Source organism: Natrix helvetica (genome assembly GCF_964273705.1).
Source record: "Natrix helvetica genome assembly, chromosome: 5".
In the NCBI taxonomy this organism is placed as follows: domain Eukaryota; kingdom Metazoa; phylum Chordata; class Lepidosauria; order Squamata; family Natricidae; genus Natrix; species Natrix helvetica.
This window is the reverse complement of record NC_138551.1, coordinates 52,462,533-52,479,548: the sequence shown is the minus strand read 5'-3', so window position 1 is coordinate 52,479,548 and position 17,016 is coordinate 52,462,533. Positions and strand designations below refer to the sequence as shown.

Here is a 17,016-nt window from a genome sequence, read left to right as displayed (position 1 = left end):
GTCAATGGGGAAGCCAGCAGGGAAGGTTGAAAGTTGCTTAAAAGTGCTCCACCATTTTTTTCTCTCAAGGCGCCCTGCTACAGAATATGAGATACCAAGAGTTTCTATATAGTATCTATATACGAGTTTCTATATACTATAATGCACACTTGCATCATTGCACATGCCACCCTGCAGTTACACCACAGCAGCATCCTGAATAATTCACCTCAGCACTTCCCTCTCACCCCTTAGTACTTGTCCACTAGTTTGCAATCCGCCCAGGACTAGCAACTTCCCCACAACTTTTCTATTGATTTTGCTTATGGGAAGCTGGCAAGTTGCAAGTCGCACTCATACAATGTTCTCACTTAATGATCTGTCATTTTCATTTGCCAGGATTGCTATTGTTAAATGATGCAGCCATGTGTCATTCTTTAGGACTGCATTGCTTAGCAACAGAAATTCTGATCCTAATTATACGTGAGAAGTACCTGATTCGTTGCATTAAATGTATGCTAATACAAGGTTGCTTCTTAAAGAACCATGTAAAGGTAACTCACTCAAATGCAAGTATTTTTACAGAATTTTTATTATAAAGATAAAAAACTGTATAAAATACAAAATCACATTTTATAAAAAAAAAAGTCATAAGTCAACACTTATTACGGAAGTTTACAGCCAGCTATTTTTTTCTGATTCATACTTGAATAGCCATATTTCTGTGACAATAATTTTTACTTCTGTAGTACAATACTTCAAATTCTTAGAGAAGCCAGTCTCTCTCTTTAAAGTCTTAAGTAACATAAAGTCAATCTGAAATGCTACTTACTTTAGTAATTCCCAATACATATGTAGTTATATAATGTGATTTTTAAAGCTCTGGGGTACTTAATTTAAATAATTCTGATTTTCTTGCTACATAAATACAGCACGCTGCTCTATACATTCTACTCTCCCAATTTTTTTGAACAAGTTTTACAAAAAAATATTTATGCAATGCTAATGTTGGGAAAGGTGTCCCAAGGACCATTGAGAAAGGGAAAAAGGATTGACTGGTACTCAAACTAGCTGTCTATTTACACTATCTTCACAGCTGGCATCAATTCCTTCCTTATGATTTCAGTAGAAAAAACTGTTCCTGTTTGGGGGTGGGGGTTAGAGAAAAGCAGAAATGCAAGTTTTTTGTCTGTCCTGCTTTACTTAGCACCCTTGTACCAATAGAATTTCAGTTCATTTGTACAATATATTAATTGTAATATTCAGGAATGTGAAGATCTAAACATACTTTACAAGACTTGCATAATCAAGCCGTCTACTTTTGTGTTTTACTGAGGACTATAAGCCCCAGCAGCAAGAAGTAAATTTCTTCGAGTAAAGTGGAGGTGTATAACTGGAGTTGATTTGGTCATATATGTGCCCAGAAGCAAGTCCTGTGAACTTTCAGGAAGGTTTATGTGTCCAGTGGCTGTTGTAAAATCATCTGTCTCCAAGTCCTCAAAAGCTTTCACAGCATCCCAAAGTTTAACTGTACTGTCCATTGAACCTTCAAAAAAAAAATACATGAAGAATGTTAAACATAGGTATTGCAACTATCAGTTCATGGCATCCATGGATTCTCTAAACATTGTAGTCAATTTGTCAAACATAGTATTTTCTGGAAAAACAAACATCACAGTAAATGTAAAAGCAAAATTATGTCTTGATTCAGAACACGAGCACTGAATATCCCTGTTAATGTCTGGACCAGGAAAATTACGTTGAAGGTTGACTTCCATTTGGATCTGAAGAATGAACATATCCAAACTTTCAAAATATTGCTACAGTGATTTCTATAGTATACCTAATTACTAGCATTCCTAATTACTTTTCCAGCCTCATCTGTCTCACACAAAAGCATTTATGCTACAGTGCGATTTAACACCTTATTCTCAAAAGGTGTTGTAAGAGAGCTTCAGTAACACCAGATATTTGAGGCATCTCTGACCATGCTTGGATGAAGCTATCAAGAACTGTTTCATACATGCCCTCTTTTGATCCATACTTAGTACTCTGAGTTAACATTTGTTCTATCTGCCAAATATACCAGTAGTTTGATATAAATGGAGCTTGTGCACTTTGCATTACTCACTTTTTCATTGTTTATTGTACTTTATGATTTCTACAGTCTTAAACTGTATATTCAACTAAAATAACGAAGTGCTCAACATGCCAGGAATTTATAAAGAATTCATATGAGCTGTGATATTTGGAAGATACTCATCATTTTTTTTAAATTTATAAAAACTCTACATGACACTGTCATGTAAAACACTTTTGTCTGCCCAATAATGTTGACAGAAAAATGTCTGAATTGAATTTAAAGGAATATACTACAGATCACAACTTTATTTCAAGAAGTCCTGCTCTATTAAACTTAAATCTATAAATATGAAACCAATTGTACAAAGACAATCCTAGCAAAACTGGTTTCAAAATTGCACAAACGTTCATTTCCAAAGGCTCAAACCATCTAAGAAATGTATTGTCAGGATGTCATGGGTGGATGGGACCATTTATAATACTAATGCAACCATTTCTGCAATTATTTTTCATCTTTAGAAATGAGATGGTGCACAAAATATAGTGTATTGTAGTTAATAGCATTAGTTTGATAATATTTTTTTAAAATCATACCTGAAGCTAAGATCTCTCCATCTCTACTGAACCTGAGTGCATAAATTGTGTCTGAGTGTCCTTTTAGCTCTCCTACCATTAAACCATGACCAATATCCCACAGAAGCACTCTTCCATCAGTTGCTCCAGTTGCCAAGAATCGTCCATTAGGAGAAAATGCTAATGAATTAACTGGTCCCTAAGGGGTAAACAAATAAAACAGGCTGAAAATAATTTATAAATGTTCAATTAAACATGCTTAGTGTTTAAATCTGCTATCCATTCCCATTCAGTAATGAGTCTTTGTAGATGAAAAATTCCAGTTGGAACAAAATCAGTTATCAGCAGTTGTCCATCTGATAACACTTTTCAATTTCCAGCAGAATCCAAAGGTAGCTGGGTCAAGTACACTTAATTTTCTACTTCAGCCAATAATCCAAATAATGAACTTAAATATGACCAGAAGGATGTTTTGATTATAGTTTTTTAAAATCATAAACAGTAATAACTCAGATACAAGCTCTATTTATGTGATTTTCTCTCCCACTAGAGAAATCATCTCTTAGGGGTGAATGTAGAGTTTCCCACATCTCTTGATTTGGTCTGGCATCAGTCTATTTGCTTGTCGGTGTAAAAACTGAGCTTTCACACATCTGTTACAAGGGACCTGGGAGCCTCCTTTCATGAATGGACATGCAAATGCTCTCTGAAGGAGACTGGCTTCTAGAAAGATTAATCATACACAATGTAAATCTGCATGGCATTATAAGTAGCACTTTACCATGTTCCTGAAAACAAACTGGCAACTGATATATCACCGCTGTTATGGCACTCTCCCCAGCATATTACTTAAAAGTTTGTAAGTAGTCATCAAGACCAGTCTCCAGTATAGATGCATTGTAGCAGTCCATCTTCAAAATAATAAAGGCATAAGTGCTAAAGTCTCCGATTTTAGAAAAGGTCACGATTAGTGCAAAATGCCACAGTCTATCTTATTAGAAATCTTTAACATTTCACCAGGAACTTCCCTAATAGACAGAGTTCTCATTGTATTTGCTCTCAGACTTGCCAGAAGAGAGTTTTGCTAGCTTGGTACATATACACACAATAGATCATAAAGCGCCTTGGTTTGAGCTTAGCACGATGTACAAATCAAACCACTTTAGTTTTAAAATAAGGGTACATAAACCATGATTGGTAGAATATATGAACCTATTTTATGAGGAAAAAACTTCGGTTTGACTGATTTTTGAATGAAAAGTTCTAACAAAGTATGTTTGATACGGCCTGCTGGGTAAAATTAAGGATTCTTACAAGTGTAAATTATGCCTTGCTTGCAAACCTGTAATCGGGTTTCACCTAAAATTTGCATTTAAAAGTTACAATTTGGATATGAATCTACCTACCTACCTACCTGAATATGCAGTGAATGGGATCTATTTATTAATTAAATTAGCAGCAAAATCAAATTATTTCCATATGGATTCCATACCTTATGTCCCGTAAAGATTCTTACACAGTTTCCATTCAGTACATCCCAAAGTCTCACAGTTCTGTCTGCTGAGCCTGTGGCAATGTAGTTGGAGTTTGGGTGAAAACGTGTACATGTGACATCTGCCAGATGACCAGCAAAGATCCGCAAAGGCTGATAGTGATCTGTAGCCCACAAACTTTAATCCAGTTGAGAGTATGTTTAATAAGAGAAAAAAATAGATTGCATTAAAAATGAAATATTGTCTCTTTTGTGCATCTATATAAATATAAACATAACTATTTTTAATCAATGGTAATTTTGTAATATAGGACATATTCTAAGTTACAGTAGCAGCTAACGTAAGAAGTTTTCTTAGCTAAAAATAAACAGTTCTGAGATTGTTATCTATATGAGAAACCAATGATAATTCTTACCGAGACACTCTATCGTGGCCACCAGATACAAAATAATATCCATACGGAGAGAACTGTGTGTCCCATACAGGATAATTATGTCCTTTGTATCCCACCAAACAAGAAAAAGTTAGAAGACTCCACAATCTGATCGTGCCATCCTCTGAACATGACAGCAAATAATTCCTGACAAAACAAGCAAGAAAAACAAAATTCCTAAATGTTTATCACAAGATACATCTATACAAACAATACCTGTAAATCAAAAATTCACACTCTCAGGGAAGGAACTATTATCTTACCTATCAGGACTAAAGCTAGTACCATAGACAGGTCCACTATGACCATATAAAATCTTCAATTCACTTGCTGTTTTTTCATCCATGATTCTTTCTAAAACATCATCAGATTCTTTATCTATGACACTGAGATCTGAAAGGAAAAAAACCCCTATATTTCATATTCAGTATAATCAACTACCGGTAATAGTACTTGTTTTAGTAAATCTACTTAATTCGTACTAAAAGACAATGGATTAAATCGTACTACAAATACAGCAATTGAAGGTGTGAAATATTTATTGTTTTAATCTAACGGCCTCAGTTAAACTGGTGATGCATATATAGAATAATATGGGTGACTTGTTTGATAGGCTAATAAGGCCTGCACTTTCAGTATTTTCTTTTATTATATCTTCCCAACCATCTGAATTTACTATCTCTATATTCTTCCTGAATTTATTTATCTTCTTTCCTTTTGGCAAAAATACATTATTAGTGAGGTGCAAATCTCAATGATTCAGCGATTGACTCTTCCTGATAATTTGGGAACATTCAATTACTCCCCAAAAAGCTTGACAAATAGAGCATGAATTTCAAAATCTGGCTCATGGAATGATGCTCCAGATTAAAGCCTATTTCAGCTCTGTATCATCCCCAAGATGGACTTTTGTTGTTTTTACTGGTTGTATGCTGCCCGGGATTGTTGTTACAACTATGAGTAGCTATGTGTCTTTTAAAATAAAATAAATATATAAATATATTCCAAACTATGTCTAGTCCAAACTACTGCACTTGCTTCCAGAAACCAGAAAACTACCCACAGAATATCATAATTCTGAAGGAAAATTGGAATGGAAACACCGGAGGTATTTTAAATCTTCTGGTACGAAACCAGTTTTCCACTTTTTCTCCTTCCTTGGTCCTTGTGTTGACTGACAGGTTCCTGAAGCATTTTTCAGAACTGGTTTGTCATTGCCTGCTTCCCATTGCTGGAAAGAGTAACTGGTCCAAAGTCATCCAGTAGGTTTCATGCCTAAGGCAGACTAAAACTTATGACCTCTTGATTTCTAACCTGGTGTCTTGAGCACTACACCAACTGGCTGTTTTGGTACATCTGTACACAATAACATAGGTAGTCCTCAACATGACTGTAATTGAGCCTGCCCATTACAGTTGCAAGTCATGGCGGTAATTAAGCAAGATGCCCATGTTTAATGACCCCCCCCCATCCTTGTTCTCCCCAATGGAGTTAAGCAACTACAAAAGTCCTTAAATGGAGCATTGAATGCCTTGAGTGAAGGAGGACCAGGTCCGTACTGCAGCACTTCCACATCTCATACATGGCCTACCCCAGGCCTCCTCCACCCCCGAGTCACCCCCATGCTCCACTTTCCACCACTCGAAGTCTCTGCACGCCTTGCATCTGCTTCCCCACTCCACTGGATACTCATATTGGGCCTCCTCCCCATTGAGCCCTTGCAGGCTTTGAGCCTGTTTCCCACCTCTCTTGGTCCCATATCCTCTTCCCACCCGTCACCAGGCAGTCATTTATTTTTTCAGTAATGTATATCTCCTTCTGGAAGAAGTCACTCCAGCTTCTTACACAGTAGAGGTTGTATAGTTCTGTCCCAGAAACCATTTTGGAGCGGCCACAATTCATTCCCCATATGGCAGCTGCTTCCAGGATAGTGAGACACATCCTCCACTACATAGGAAGGCTGGGGGGTACAGTGGCCTGCTGTCCTTCCCCAATGTGGTCTCCATTTGGGGAGTGGCCACAATGAAATGACACCCATTTCCATGCAGGATGGAGTCATGCAGCCTCCACTGTGTAGGAAGACCACACACCAAGCCGTTGCTTCCAGAAGGAGATCAACAGTACTGAAAAAAATAAGTGATCAAATAGTAATGGGGATGAGGAGTGTATGAGATCCAATGGGATGCGAAGCAGGCCCAAGGCCGGCAGGGACCCAGTGGGGTGGTGAGGTAGGCTGGGAGGTGTGGTGGTGTTGCAGACTCCTTTCAGTTGGTCTTAATGACAGGTAGCTTGCCAAGTGCTTTAACTTTGTTCACATGATCACAGGGGCATTACAGCAGCTGTAACATTGGACAGAAGTCACAATTCCTTTTGTTCATTGCCATGGTAATTTTGAACAGTCTCTGAAGAAACAGGTACAAGAGATGGACTACCTGTACAAGACTGCATCTCTACACAGGATGCATGTTATGAAGTTCCAAAAAGGTAATACTTGGTTCACTAAATACGGTACTTTTTAGTTTTTCTGATGTATATATTTATGTAAAAATACATTTTGCAAAGGTATTAATCCAAGGGTCTTCAACAACATTAAAGTATTGTTAAGCAATGTAAAGACATGTGAATGCTTAAATTGCAAAGAAACTATTATGGCCATTATTTTAGTATTTCTCTCTTCAGCTTAATATTGTTATTCTAACAGAACAACTTCATGAGAGCAGAACAGCTATTATGAAAATTGAAATGAGAGTTAATTTTTATTACCTGTAGCTGATTTTACACTGCGAAGCTTTTTGGGTGTCACAGACCATACCCTGACAGTGGAATCAGCAAAGCCTCCAACAATCATGCTAGAGTCATCTGTAACGTCCACAGCTGTAAGACCCTATTGGCATAAACCACAATTAAAGTTTTATTTTAAATAAAAAGTAAAAGCATAACACCAGACTGAAAGCAAACAACAAACCATCCACTGGTAACAATCAATCAGTCACTCTCTCAGCCCATCCCACCCGATAGTTACTGTGAGGAAAATAGGAGAAAGGAATAAAAAGCATGTTTGCCCTCTTATTTATAAAAATGACTAGCTGTATCCGGCCATGTGTTGCTGTGGCCCAGTCTGGTTAAATGGAAAAGAAAGAAAAGAGAAAGTGCAAGTCCCCAGGCAGAGGCGGCCCCCGCATGGAAGTGAGCCACAGTGGCCCCTGCAAGAGCCATCATGGAGGACGCTCCCACAGGCCCTGGCCTGGCCGAGCTGAGGAGGAGGCGGCCGCCGTCCCCAACCCGGCTTCCCTCAGCGGTGGCAGCGAGAGGAGGCGGCTGGTGTCCCCTGAGGAGCAGGAGGAGGAGGAAGGAGCCGCCCCTGGCGACGCGGATGCAAGGCAGCCCCCGCTGGCCCAAACAGAGATGCCGTTGCCCCGTGAGTCGCTGCCTCATGGGGCACCCAGCGGCCGCCCCAGCCCCGCTGCGCCTCAGGCTGACACCGCCGCCGCCCTGCCAGAGCCGCCTTGGCGAGGCCGTAGCTGGCTCCGTGAGGGGGGTGGAGAGCGCGCGCAGCCGGATGGGCTTAGGAGATGCTCCGCCTCCACCTCCTCTGGAGCTCCACTGGGCTGGGCAGGGGGAGGCCGGCTTAAGGGTGGGAGGAGGCAGTTGAGGGATGGGGCAGGGGCTGCCCTGCCGCAGACAGCAAAGGCCTGGCGGGAGGGAAGGAAAGAGAGGGGAGGGGGACGCCGAAAGGCTTTGGCTTCCCTTCGTGGAAACGGCAAAGCTCATCGGAGGAGGGGCGGAAAGGGGAAACGGTGCAGCCGCAGCCCAGACACACATATAAAGGGACCGTCGGGACGAAGCTGGAGAGAGGCCGAACTGTTCCGAATATACTATACTCAAGAAATGAATGCTATGGTATAGCATGTGTTGCTTTTACATCCAGCAGATGGCACTGGTTTTCAAAAAAGCATGTTTTTACAAAAAAGCATGTTTTTACCTGTCACAATTGTGACATCTATGTAATATACGTATGTAAGAACATGCGCGTAGTCGAATGCAACATTGTGTCAAAATTTCAAAGCAATCGGTGAAGAACTTTCGGAGATTTGAGATTTTGAACAAACAAACATTACATTTTTATTTATATAGATGACAAGATTTAAATAAAAAAGTTAAGAAATGAATAAGATAAAAATTATCAGCTTTTTTTAAAAATGGCTTCGAAACTTAGTGAGAACAGAAAGTTTGACTGTGCAGGGTGTGGTTATTTATTACTGGGGGCAAAGCAAAGACGCAGTGCTTCCAGATACACATCTATTGCTGAAGCCCTATTTATGTGTTTTCAAAAAGACTGCAAAGAGGGGCTTTCCAGGCTAAAATAAAAATGGGGCCCACCTGGATTAAAATACAAAAAAGGCATGGGCTTTTGGCCCATATTATATAAGGGAAGTGGAGGGGTTTGTGCTACTTTCTCACTCTGTTAACTGCCCCCAGAAATAATGGAGCGAAGACTATAATAATAACCTCTATCTTCACCTTAGGTTTCGAAGCCACTCTGAAGGGTTGGACGAGTTCACAAATAAAGTTTGCACCTTTTGAAATTTAATATTCTTTATTTGGGCGACTGAAAAAATAATACTTTTATTTTCCTTCAGCAATAGTTTATAAGTCTTTGGATTCTTCCCCTTGCAATCACCAATCCAAGCCATGCATGCAAGCTGTGTTGTGATCTGATCCACTGTCAATCCAATACACTAACCTGGTATGCATTAAGAAATGTGTAGAAGCAAATGGAAGGCAAACAATCGGGACCAAGCCGAACACGTTTAGTAGCTTCCTTCATATTCATTATTTTATCCAGTTTATCAGAATCCTTTAGCTCAGGAAGAGGGATTCTGCATAAAGAAGAACAGTTTCAGAACACAGATAGAACATTTTCAACTTCATTGAGCAGATGCTTATCCTCAAGCAAATTATCAGTCTCCACTTGAAGACTAGTAAATATTTGTCTGCACCCTAGTGTAGTCTATATGGTGATTCATATAATTGATAGTTTTTCTCTATGCCCTTTCCACTTGAATCTCTCTTTACACAGAAGGCTGGCTATGGGGGTGAAAATGGAGGGACATTTAAGCCAGAAAGAGTTGCTCATTAAAGTTTGGAATGTTACATTAAGTAAGAACTGCACCTGAGCAATTTAGATGGAAATTAAGAGAGGTTTTACCTATTCTGAGGAGGAGCATTTGGGTCCTGCTTTTTACTTTTTGATCCCATACTATCTTTTTTTGGCTTCTTTTTCTTTGGCTTGCCCTCTTCATTCTCTCCCTCTTCATCTTCGTCATCCAAAGGTAACTCAATTTCTGGTTCTTTTAATAAGCCAAAAAATACCTGTAAGTCAAAAGGAGAAAGTACAAATTACAGAAATATGTCCTTAGCATTTCTGCCCTGTGTTGTGGAAAAGAGAGATTGAGTATGTCCATGTTGTAAACTATCTCTAAGCACAAATCACAATCCAAAGTTCAAAAAGTATTTTTAGTTTCTATTTCTTTAAATAGCACCTCTTTCCTGACGTATCTCAACAAGTGATAAGAACCTCAAACCCTTTGCTGAATGCTGAAAAGAAATTACACTGATCTAACCATAATTCTCTCTCTAATCTCAGATATGCTGACATATCAGAATTAAGTGTTGGGGAAGGTTTATCTAGATAATTGTTAGATTAAGAGGATGAAGTAAAGCATTTTTACATGTAGTGCTAGTTCTCAATTTACAAGTCACTTTTTTCAGTGATGTAACTTTGGTCATTAAATGAGCTGTTGCAAGTCAAGGGCTACCTCTATCACTTCATCTATTGTTTTTACAGTTGTTTTATTCAATTGCTATATGCCACCCAAAGTCATTTTTGGGGAGATGGGCAGCTGCACAACTTTCATTAAATAAATCTCTCCCTGCTCACTCCTTGCTTTATGTGTGGTGTGAATAACTTGCAGCACTTAGTTCAAAAGCCTCTGCTACCAATTGATTCAATATTTTCGTTAATCTATACCTCCCCTCATTTATTTTTATTTTGTCTTTATTATTCATCTTTATCTTTATTATTGTTACAAACAACTCAAGACAGCAAACATGTCCAACACAAATTCCTCCTCCTATTTTCCCCACAATAACAATCCAGTGATGTGAGTTGGGCTCACTGACTCAAGGTCACTGTGACTGACTCAAGGTGATTCAGCTGACCTTAAGCTTATCCTTAAGAGTTGAAATCAAAAAATCTTGTTTATATGAACCAAATTTAAACAAGCTTATTTCTTATGGACCAAAACTTGATTAACTTAAAACTATTATTTTGAAGCTTGTTTGTTCTCAATAATTATTTTTCAATTTGAGCAAAACAGTAAATTTTTGTTAATTGCAGCAGAATATGACCAACTGCAGTCATAAATGTAATTTTCATGGTTTTTTTTATCCATGTGCAATACTGTCCATGATGATATATCTCATATCATACCTTTGCTTTATTTGCTTCTCGTTTTGCTTCTCCAGCTAAACTTCCCACCATAGCATCAATTTGCTGTTTACTACGAGGCATTCCATCAAAAATATCAATGTAAAGATGTTCCTGAACAATGTTCCAGATCTGATTGTTCTGTTTTTCCTGAAGATGTCTCTTCAGAAGCTGGTAAGAGTCACGGGAAATACGCAACACAAACTTGCTTGTTCGGAAATCCAGCATAGTCTCATTGCCCCTCATATGCTCTTTTTTGGTTAAACTTGATAGTACACGCAAGTCATCTTGGTAATAACATTCTTGATCCCCGTGAAACCTGGGAGGAAATTAAGGATATATTAGAGATAAGTAGGGACTTAATCATCACATTGATTGAAGTAGTCAGGAGACCTTGAAGCTGTTGTAAAATTGTATCATAAATAGTTACATTAAAAACTATGGCACAGAAATATAATTGAGATGTATGGAGAATTGGATGGAAAATAATCAATAGTCCTCCATTAGGAGCAACTCTTAGCAGCATTACATGTAACCAAAATGGATAACAACCGACACTATACTTAAGTCCCTATGCGATACATCTAGAAAATGATATCCAGATATATGTAGTATTTTTCCAATCAAATCATGGGCAAATTTCTTTTCCTGTTCCCAGTCTTACTCTTTGAAGTCCTACTCTTTGAAACACCAAGGGAGAAATGCTGTCCGTGAAGACCATCCAAAACCTCTAGCTGGTCAAGATTGCAACAATGTGGTAAATGATAAGAGCATCATGTTATGTGCACATGACTTTGATGCTTCAAGAACTGCACTGGTTACCAGTTGCTTTCTGGGGACTATTCAAGGATCCTGTTTATCCCCTTTAAAGCTTTTCATGGCTGAGGGACCATCAATCTCCAGCCTACTTGGAACAATTAAGATGATGGGTATTCTCTGTGTCCTGTCAATAAACATTGCCAAATGACAGGACCAGGAAGCGGCACTATTTTGTTGTCTTCTGAAATGTTATTCCCCCAGAGATTTGTGCAGCTCTCACTCTTAAGATATCTAGGAAATTACTAAAGACCTAGTTGTTCCTTTGTGACAGATTGATTGTGAAGCCCTCTTAGTTATGGTTGCTTCAATGTTTGTGTTTTGTTTTTCTGGCCAGTTATGATTTATATATTTATATAATTTTTTATTTCTTGTTCAGAGTTGTTGAGGAATTGGATGACCTCAAAATCTGATAAGTAATGGATGTATATTCAAACAGAAAACAATAGTTTTAGCATTTCATGATAAATCATCCTTTTACCAAGAAGGAATAACATTATTCAATGTTTCAGGCCAGAACATTTCAGCAGTAAAAATTTTACATGGACAAAATATAATTACCTTAACTAGATTCTAAGCACCTCAGAATAAATATTTTTTGACATATACATATCCACAAACAAAGCAAAGCATATTTTATATATTCACTGATGCAAGAAATCAAAACTCCCTGAAAAGAAATAATTTATAGATAGTAAGTAACCAAGTAACTGGGAATCTCTTTATTTTGCATCAAAATTCCCTAAAGAAATCATATCCATTTACTAACACGATCAACCACTTTCAAAAGAATGTCTATTAATCTTTCTCTGCCAAGAAGGATTGACTGGTAAGCTTTCTATATTTTCAAAATGTTTCAAATGAATTTTTTTCTACTCTAAATGCATCCCAAAGTAAATGCTATAGATTCTTTCTATTCCCAGTTTACCATGCTTCAAAATGAATATGTCCTTTTTACTGTAACTACAATTATGGAGTTGTGTGCCTATTAGTGAAACATCCATGGGTATTAAATGAACAAAATTATTACTTTTGAAAGAATGATTTTGCTTCATTTTCATGTCCATTGTAGACTAGTTCCAAGTACATGTGTACAAACAAAGGATAAAAAAGTTGTGATAATTCAGCTCGATGACAATCCAGAGCACATTCAATGAAGTGTTTCAATCCACTGTAGTATTCTTCATAAAGTGCTGGGTCTCCTTGTTGATTATAAGCAGATAGCACTGCACTCACATCTGGCTGATCTTCTACAAGAACTCCGGCTACAAAATTAATATAGGAAAATTAATGTCAGCATTCTTTTGCAATTGATTATTTCAATCCTAAATCCTTTTTAATTCCTTGTAGCAAAATCTCCCATTTTATTTCAAATCCAGCACATATTGACTATGAGATTTGATTTTAACTAGCAACATTCAACCAATGGCTAGCAAGAATGTTTTGACCCAAATTTATCAACTAAATGTTTATTAAGAACAGCTGCATTAGCAATTTCCCATTAATTCCACCCTTTCAAAGTTAAGAAATATTTACAGATTGTTTACAATTTCCCCCTCCCCAAAATTACAAATTAAGTACAGTAAAATCAAATATAGAGAATGAAGGGAAATTCTGAGGACAGACTAAGAACCATTTGTAGCATGAGATAATCAAAGAAAGAAAATTAGTGCAATATTGTTAAACATCCATTTCAGCAAGAGCTTTCTCCTTCTTTCCAATCCAACAGAATGTTTTAAAAATATGTAAAGAGTATCAGGATTTGTCTTCTCTATAAAATATTTTTTTGAAAATGTAATTTTCCCTAATGCATTTGTATGGGAGAAGCAATTTGGCAGCATCTAAGAATGTAGCTAACACTCCCATTCTCCCTCTAAGACCCCTCCCACTTTTAAAAATTCACATTTATTAAGATGTTCTCTTGCAACAGAAGATATATCAAAAGGAAAAAAAAGAAAATATTTTTTAAAAAATACAAAAAAGGAAAATGAAAAAAAAAGTTAAGGAAGTTAAGAAATTTTGGATACAAATTCATAAGATTTTAAAGATTAATATTTATGGAGAAACCAGAAATCTCTTTGTTTGGATTTTATGTACAATGAGTTAGAAAAGACTTATGGCAGACTGATTTTATATATCGCAACTGCAGCAAAATTATTGTATGTACAACAATGGAAGAATAATGAAATTCTCACGTGGAGAGCTATTTTAAGATGGATTAAGCTATTTGAAGCATGTTGCATTCTTGTATGTTTGTTGTTTACTCTGGATGAGAAGCAAATTTTGGTCTCATAGCTCAGATTTTTAAAGGATTAAATTCATCACATGAAGTTACAAAATTGGATCAGGACACAATTTCTGATCCAATGTTTGTATTTCTGATACCTAGCTTCTAGAAATAAGTGTGAGTAATGTACAAGGAGATCAAAAAGTAAAGATAATGATCACAACTATGCAATCCAATTCCCACTCCTTTTTCTTTCTGGATTATATACAAAAGGATATGGTGGGGGAGGGCAATTATTAAAGTGTCAACTCTACTCCATTTTTATGTATGTCATGATACTGCATATAAATAGGAAAGGATACTTTTGTTATTGTTTTGATTAAAGTCTCCAATCCAAGTGATGACTTTGCATACCCTTAATATGGAACACTGATACATATCTTATTGGAAAAATCTCTTTAGAAGACAAATATATATTCGGTTCCATATTCAGAAAATATGGAACAGAATATGGAACAAATGTATATATGGTATATACATGGTATATCCGAATATTAAACTATAAAAATATAACAAAAAATCTCCTAGCAGTTTTTTTTCTAAGTTTTAAATATGCAATTTAAAACCACAGTCGAGTGCAATGTGTGTTAATATTTTCATTTGGAAACATCTGGGAAGCTGTTACGTTACTCCACCATGCTTTTAAACTGCATATTTAAAACTATAACATTTACAATGGAAAGTGAGGAACAACACTCACTACAAAGAATAAACAAATGAACCATAGGTTCTAACGCTTCCAAACAAAAATATCATTAACCCGCATAACACTTCAACATTTACTTATAGATTATATTACTATAACCACCGTAAATTTAGAAGGACAGTGCTTGATGTTCTCCGAAATGAACTACTGTATGTTGTACATCAATTTGTCAGGAGAGCCGGGCACATGTAATTAGCTGGCTCAATGAACACTTGCAATTAATGTTTTACAACTCACCTTTCCCAGGATGGCCCAAGGGCGCTGCGGGAGGTGTCGTGATAGCAGCTGGAGAGATCGTAGGTCCAGTCTGGCCAAAAGTGATAGAATTGATTAGCACGTCCGACGCTCCAGGGGCCAAGATCCCGGCGCTGGGATCCTGTCCTTCCCCTCCATGAGCTCCGGGGACCCCAGGAGCTGAGGAATTCGGGTCGCCCGGGACGTCATCGACAAGACCACGGGCTTCCCTCCGGAGGATCTCCTCCGATTCGCGCAGATTGCTACGGCGCAAGAATTGCAGCACCGCCAGCAGAGTCTGCTTGTCGGCGGGTAGTTGAGAGGCTGGCGGCGTGGGGCTGGAAGTCACCGAGCTCTTCGCGTCAACTCCTCCCGCAAGCGGCTCCCCATCCGCGAGAAGGGTGGCAGGGACCGAGGACGCCGACGCAGGAGGGACAGTTGTTGCAACTGCTGCTGCCGTCGAGATCGGGGACTGGGAGAGAGGAGCGGGCGGCGGTGCTCCTGCATCAGGATCCGGCTTTACCGCTACTGCCTCCGTCGGCTCCTCCGGCAAAGCAGCCATGTTGGGGCGCCCAACGGCTTCACCTCCCCCTTTTGCTTTCCCGCGTTTTTGCGACAGTCCGGGCAAACCCGCCCAGCGACAACTTGATAGGCTGCAGGAAGAGGCTTTCCCTTGCTTTACGACAGTTCCACTTTATGGAAATCAAAGGAAAGGAGATGTTTCACTGAGCAAGAGCTTGGATAAAAGCTCCCGCAGAAGCTTGAGCGTGTGTGGTTAGAGTAACCGCGTCTTTTGAAATGTGCAGTTTCTCTTAAAAGTTTTTTGAAATAAAAACTTGCTTACATAGAAGAAACTCTGGTTCATTATCATTGCATCTTTACACACTAGAAAGTAGTATATCCTTGGGTGTATTGTTTAGTATGTCGAACCTCGAGAGAGCTCATTTCCCCATAATATGAAAATAGTAATATTTAATAGTACAGCTAAGTAGAAAAAGCAGTTAAAATGTAACTTATATTACATTGCATAAAATATAATAGTGACCTGGATTCTGAAGTGTCTTATTTATTACCTTCTCCATTTATTGAGCACATAACTATTATTAATGCCTAACGGTAATAATAAAAACAATGCTTTACTTTTCAGTCAGATATAAACCTATAATGCATGCAAGTTTGTATATAGAGATAAGCAATAATCCCTGATAACTTTAAATACGGGTCCAAAAGATTTTCAAAAGCTTTCACCAACTTATTCAAAGTTATTAAACATACTTTTAAAAGGAAAATTCATTAAATGAAGAAAAAACTATTAAATATGTTACTTTAAATATAGTTTTAAAGTAATTTTCATTTTTGTTTAAATTTACATTTAAACAAATTACACCTACATTATAGGTAGGGTACAGTAGGGCAGAGCAGGGCTCAGCTCCTCCCACCCCCCGCTTTATACTACTGAAAAATTCCGTAGTCTTTAGTAACCTACTAGAACTAAATCCTACGTACTATATATTTTGATGCCCCAGATGTAACTTGGGACTTGGAGAACATTTATTGCAATGGCAAATAATTTTTGTGCATAAAGCCAAGCTCGATTGGAACTACAGTCTAAAGACAGATCAATAGAAGGAGCAAAAAGTCAGCGTTATTTTAATAGTTTATATTTAATTAGCATTACAATGCAGCAGAATAGCACAGGTATGAATTGTAAATGATCAGATACTTTAATTGCATTAATTTTTGTCCCTTTCTCACGTTTTGACACAACTTCGTCTGTACATATTTTAACTCTTATTTTAATATTGAAAATTAAAATTAATTCCGGTTTTTAGGAACCCTCGTATCTCGCGGATTAAAAACCCTCGCCCTCTCGTCTGCAAAAGAGGAACAAAATTTAACTCGGTTTCCCAGAACACAGCGCGA

At 37.8% G+C, this 17,016-nt stretch overlaps 2 protein-coding genes across 2 annotated transcripts in view; both read right to left on the bottom strand.

Moving 5' to 3' along the window:
• Positions 1-17,016, bottom strand: part of PDCD11 (programmed cell death 11) — a 69,776-nt gene that overhangs the window by 42,956 nt on the left and 9,804 nt on the right. The window lies entirely within an intron of this gene.
• On the bottom strand, positions 548-16,991 carry TAF5 (TATA-box binding protein associated factor 5). The gene is made up of 12 exons (XM_081953712.1): positions 16,817-16,991; positions 15,097-15,785; positions 12,897-13,131; positions 11,054-11,369; positions 9,770-9,933; positions 9,305-9,440; positions 7,324-7,444; positions 4,824-4,953; positions 4,543-4,707; positions 4,127-4,304; positions 2,656-2,833; positions 548-1,525 (listed from the first exon to the last, which is right to left on the bottom strand). Exons 1-12 carry the CDS (start codon positions 16,825-16,827, stop codon positions 1,308-1,310), a joined length of 2,541 nt encoding a protein of 846 aa, XP_081809838.1. The 5' UTR covers positions 16,828-16,991; the 3' UTR covers positions 548-1,307.

What these genes read in the sequence shown, in the direction of transcription:
- TAF5 (XM_081953712.1), bottom strand. An exon ending in GAGAAGCAAATAAAGCAAAG is followed by an intron (nt 9,934 to 11,053) that starts GTATGATATGAG and finishes TTTGACTTACAG; the next exon opens with GTATTTTTTGGCTTATTAAA. An exon ending in CATTTCTTAATGCATACCAG is followed by an intron (nt 7,445 to 9,304) that starts GTTAGTGTATTG and finishes TTATGCCAATAG; the next exon opens with GGTCTTACAGCTGTGGACGT.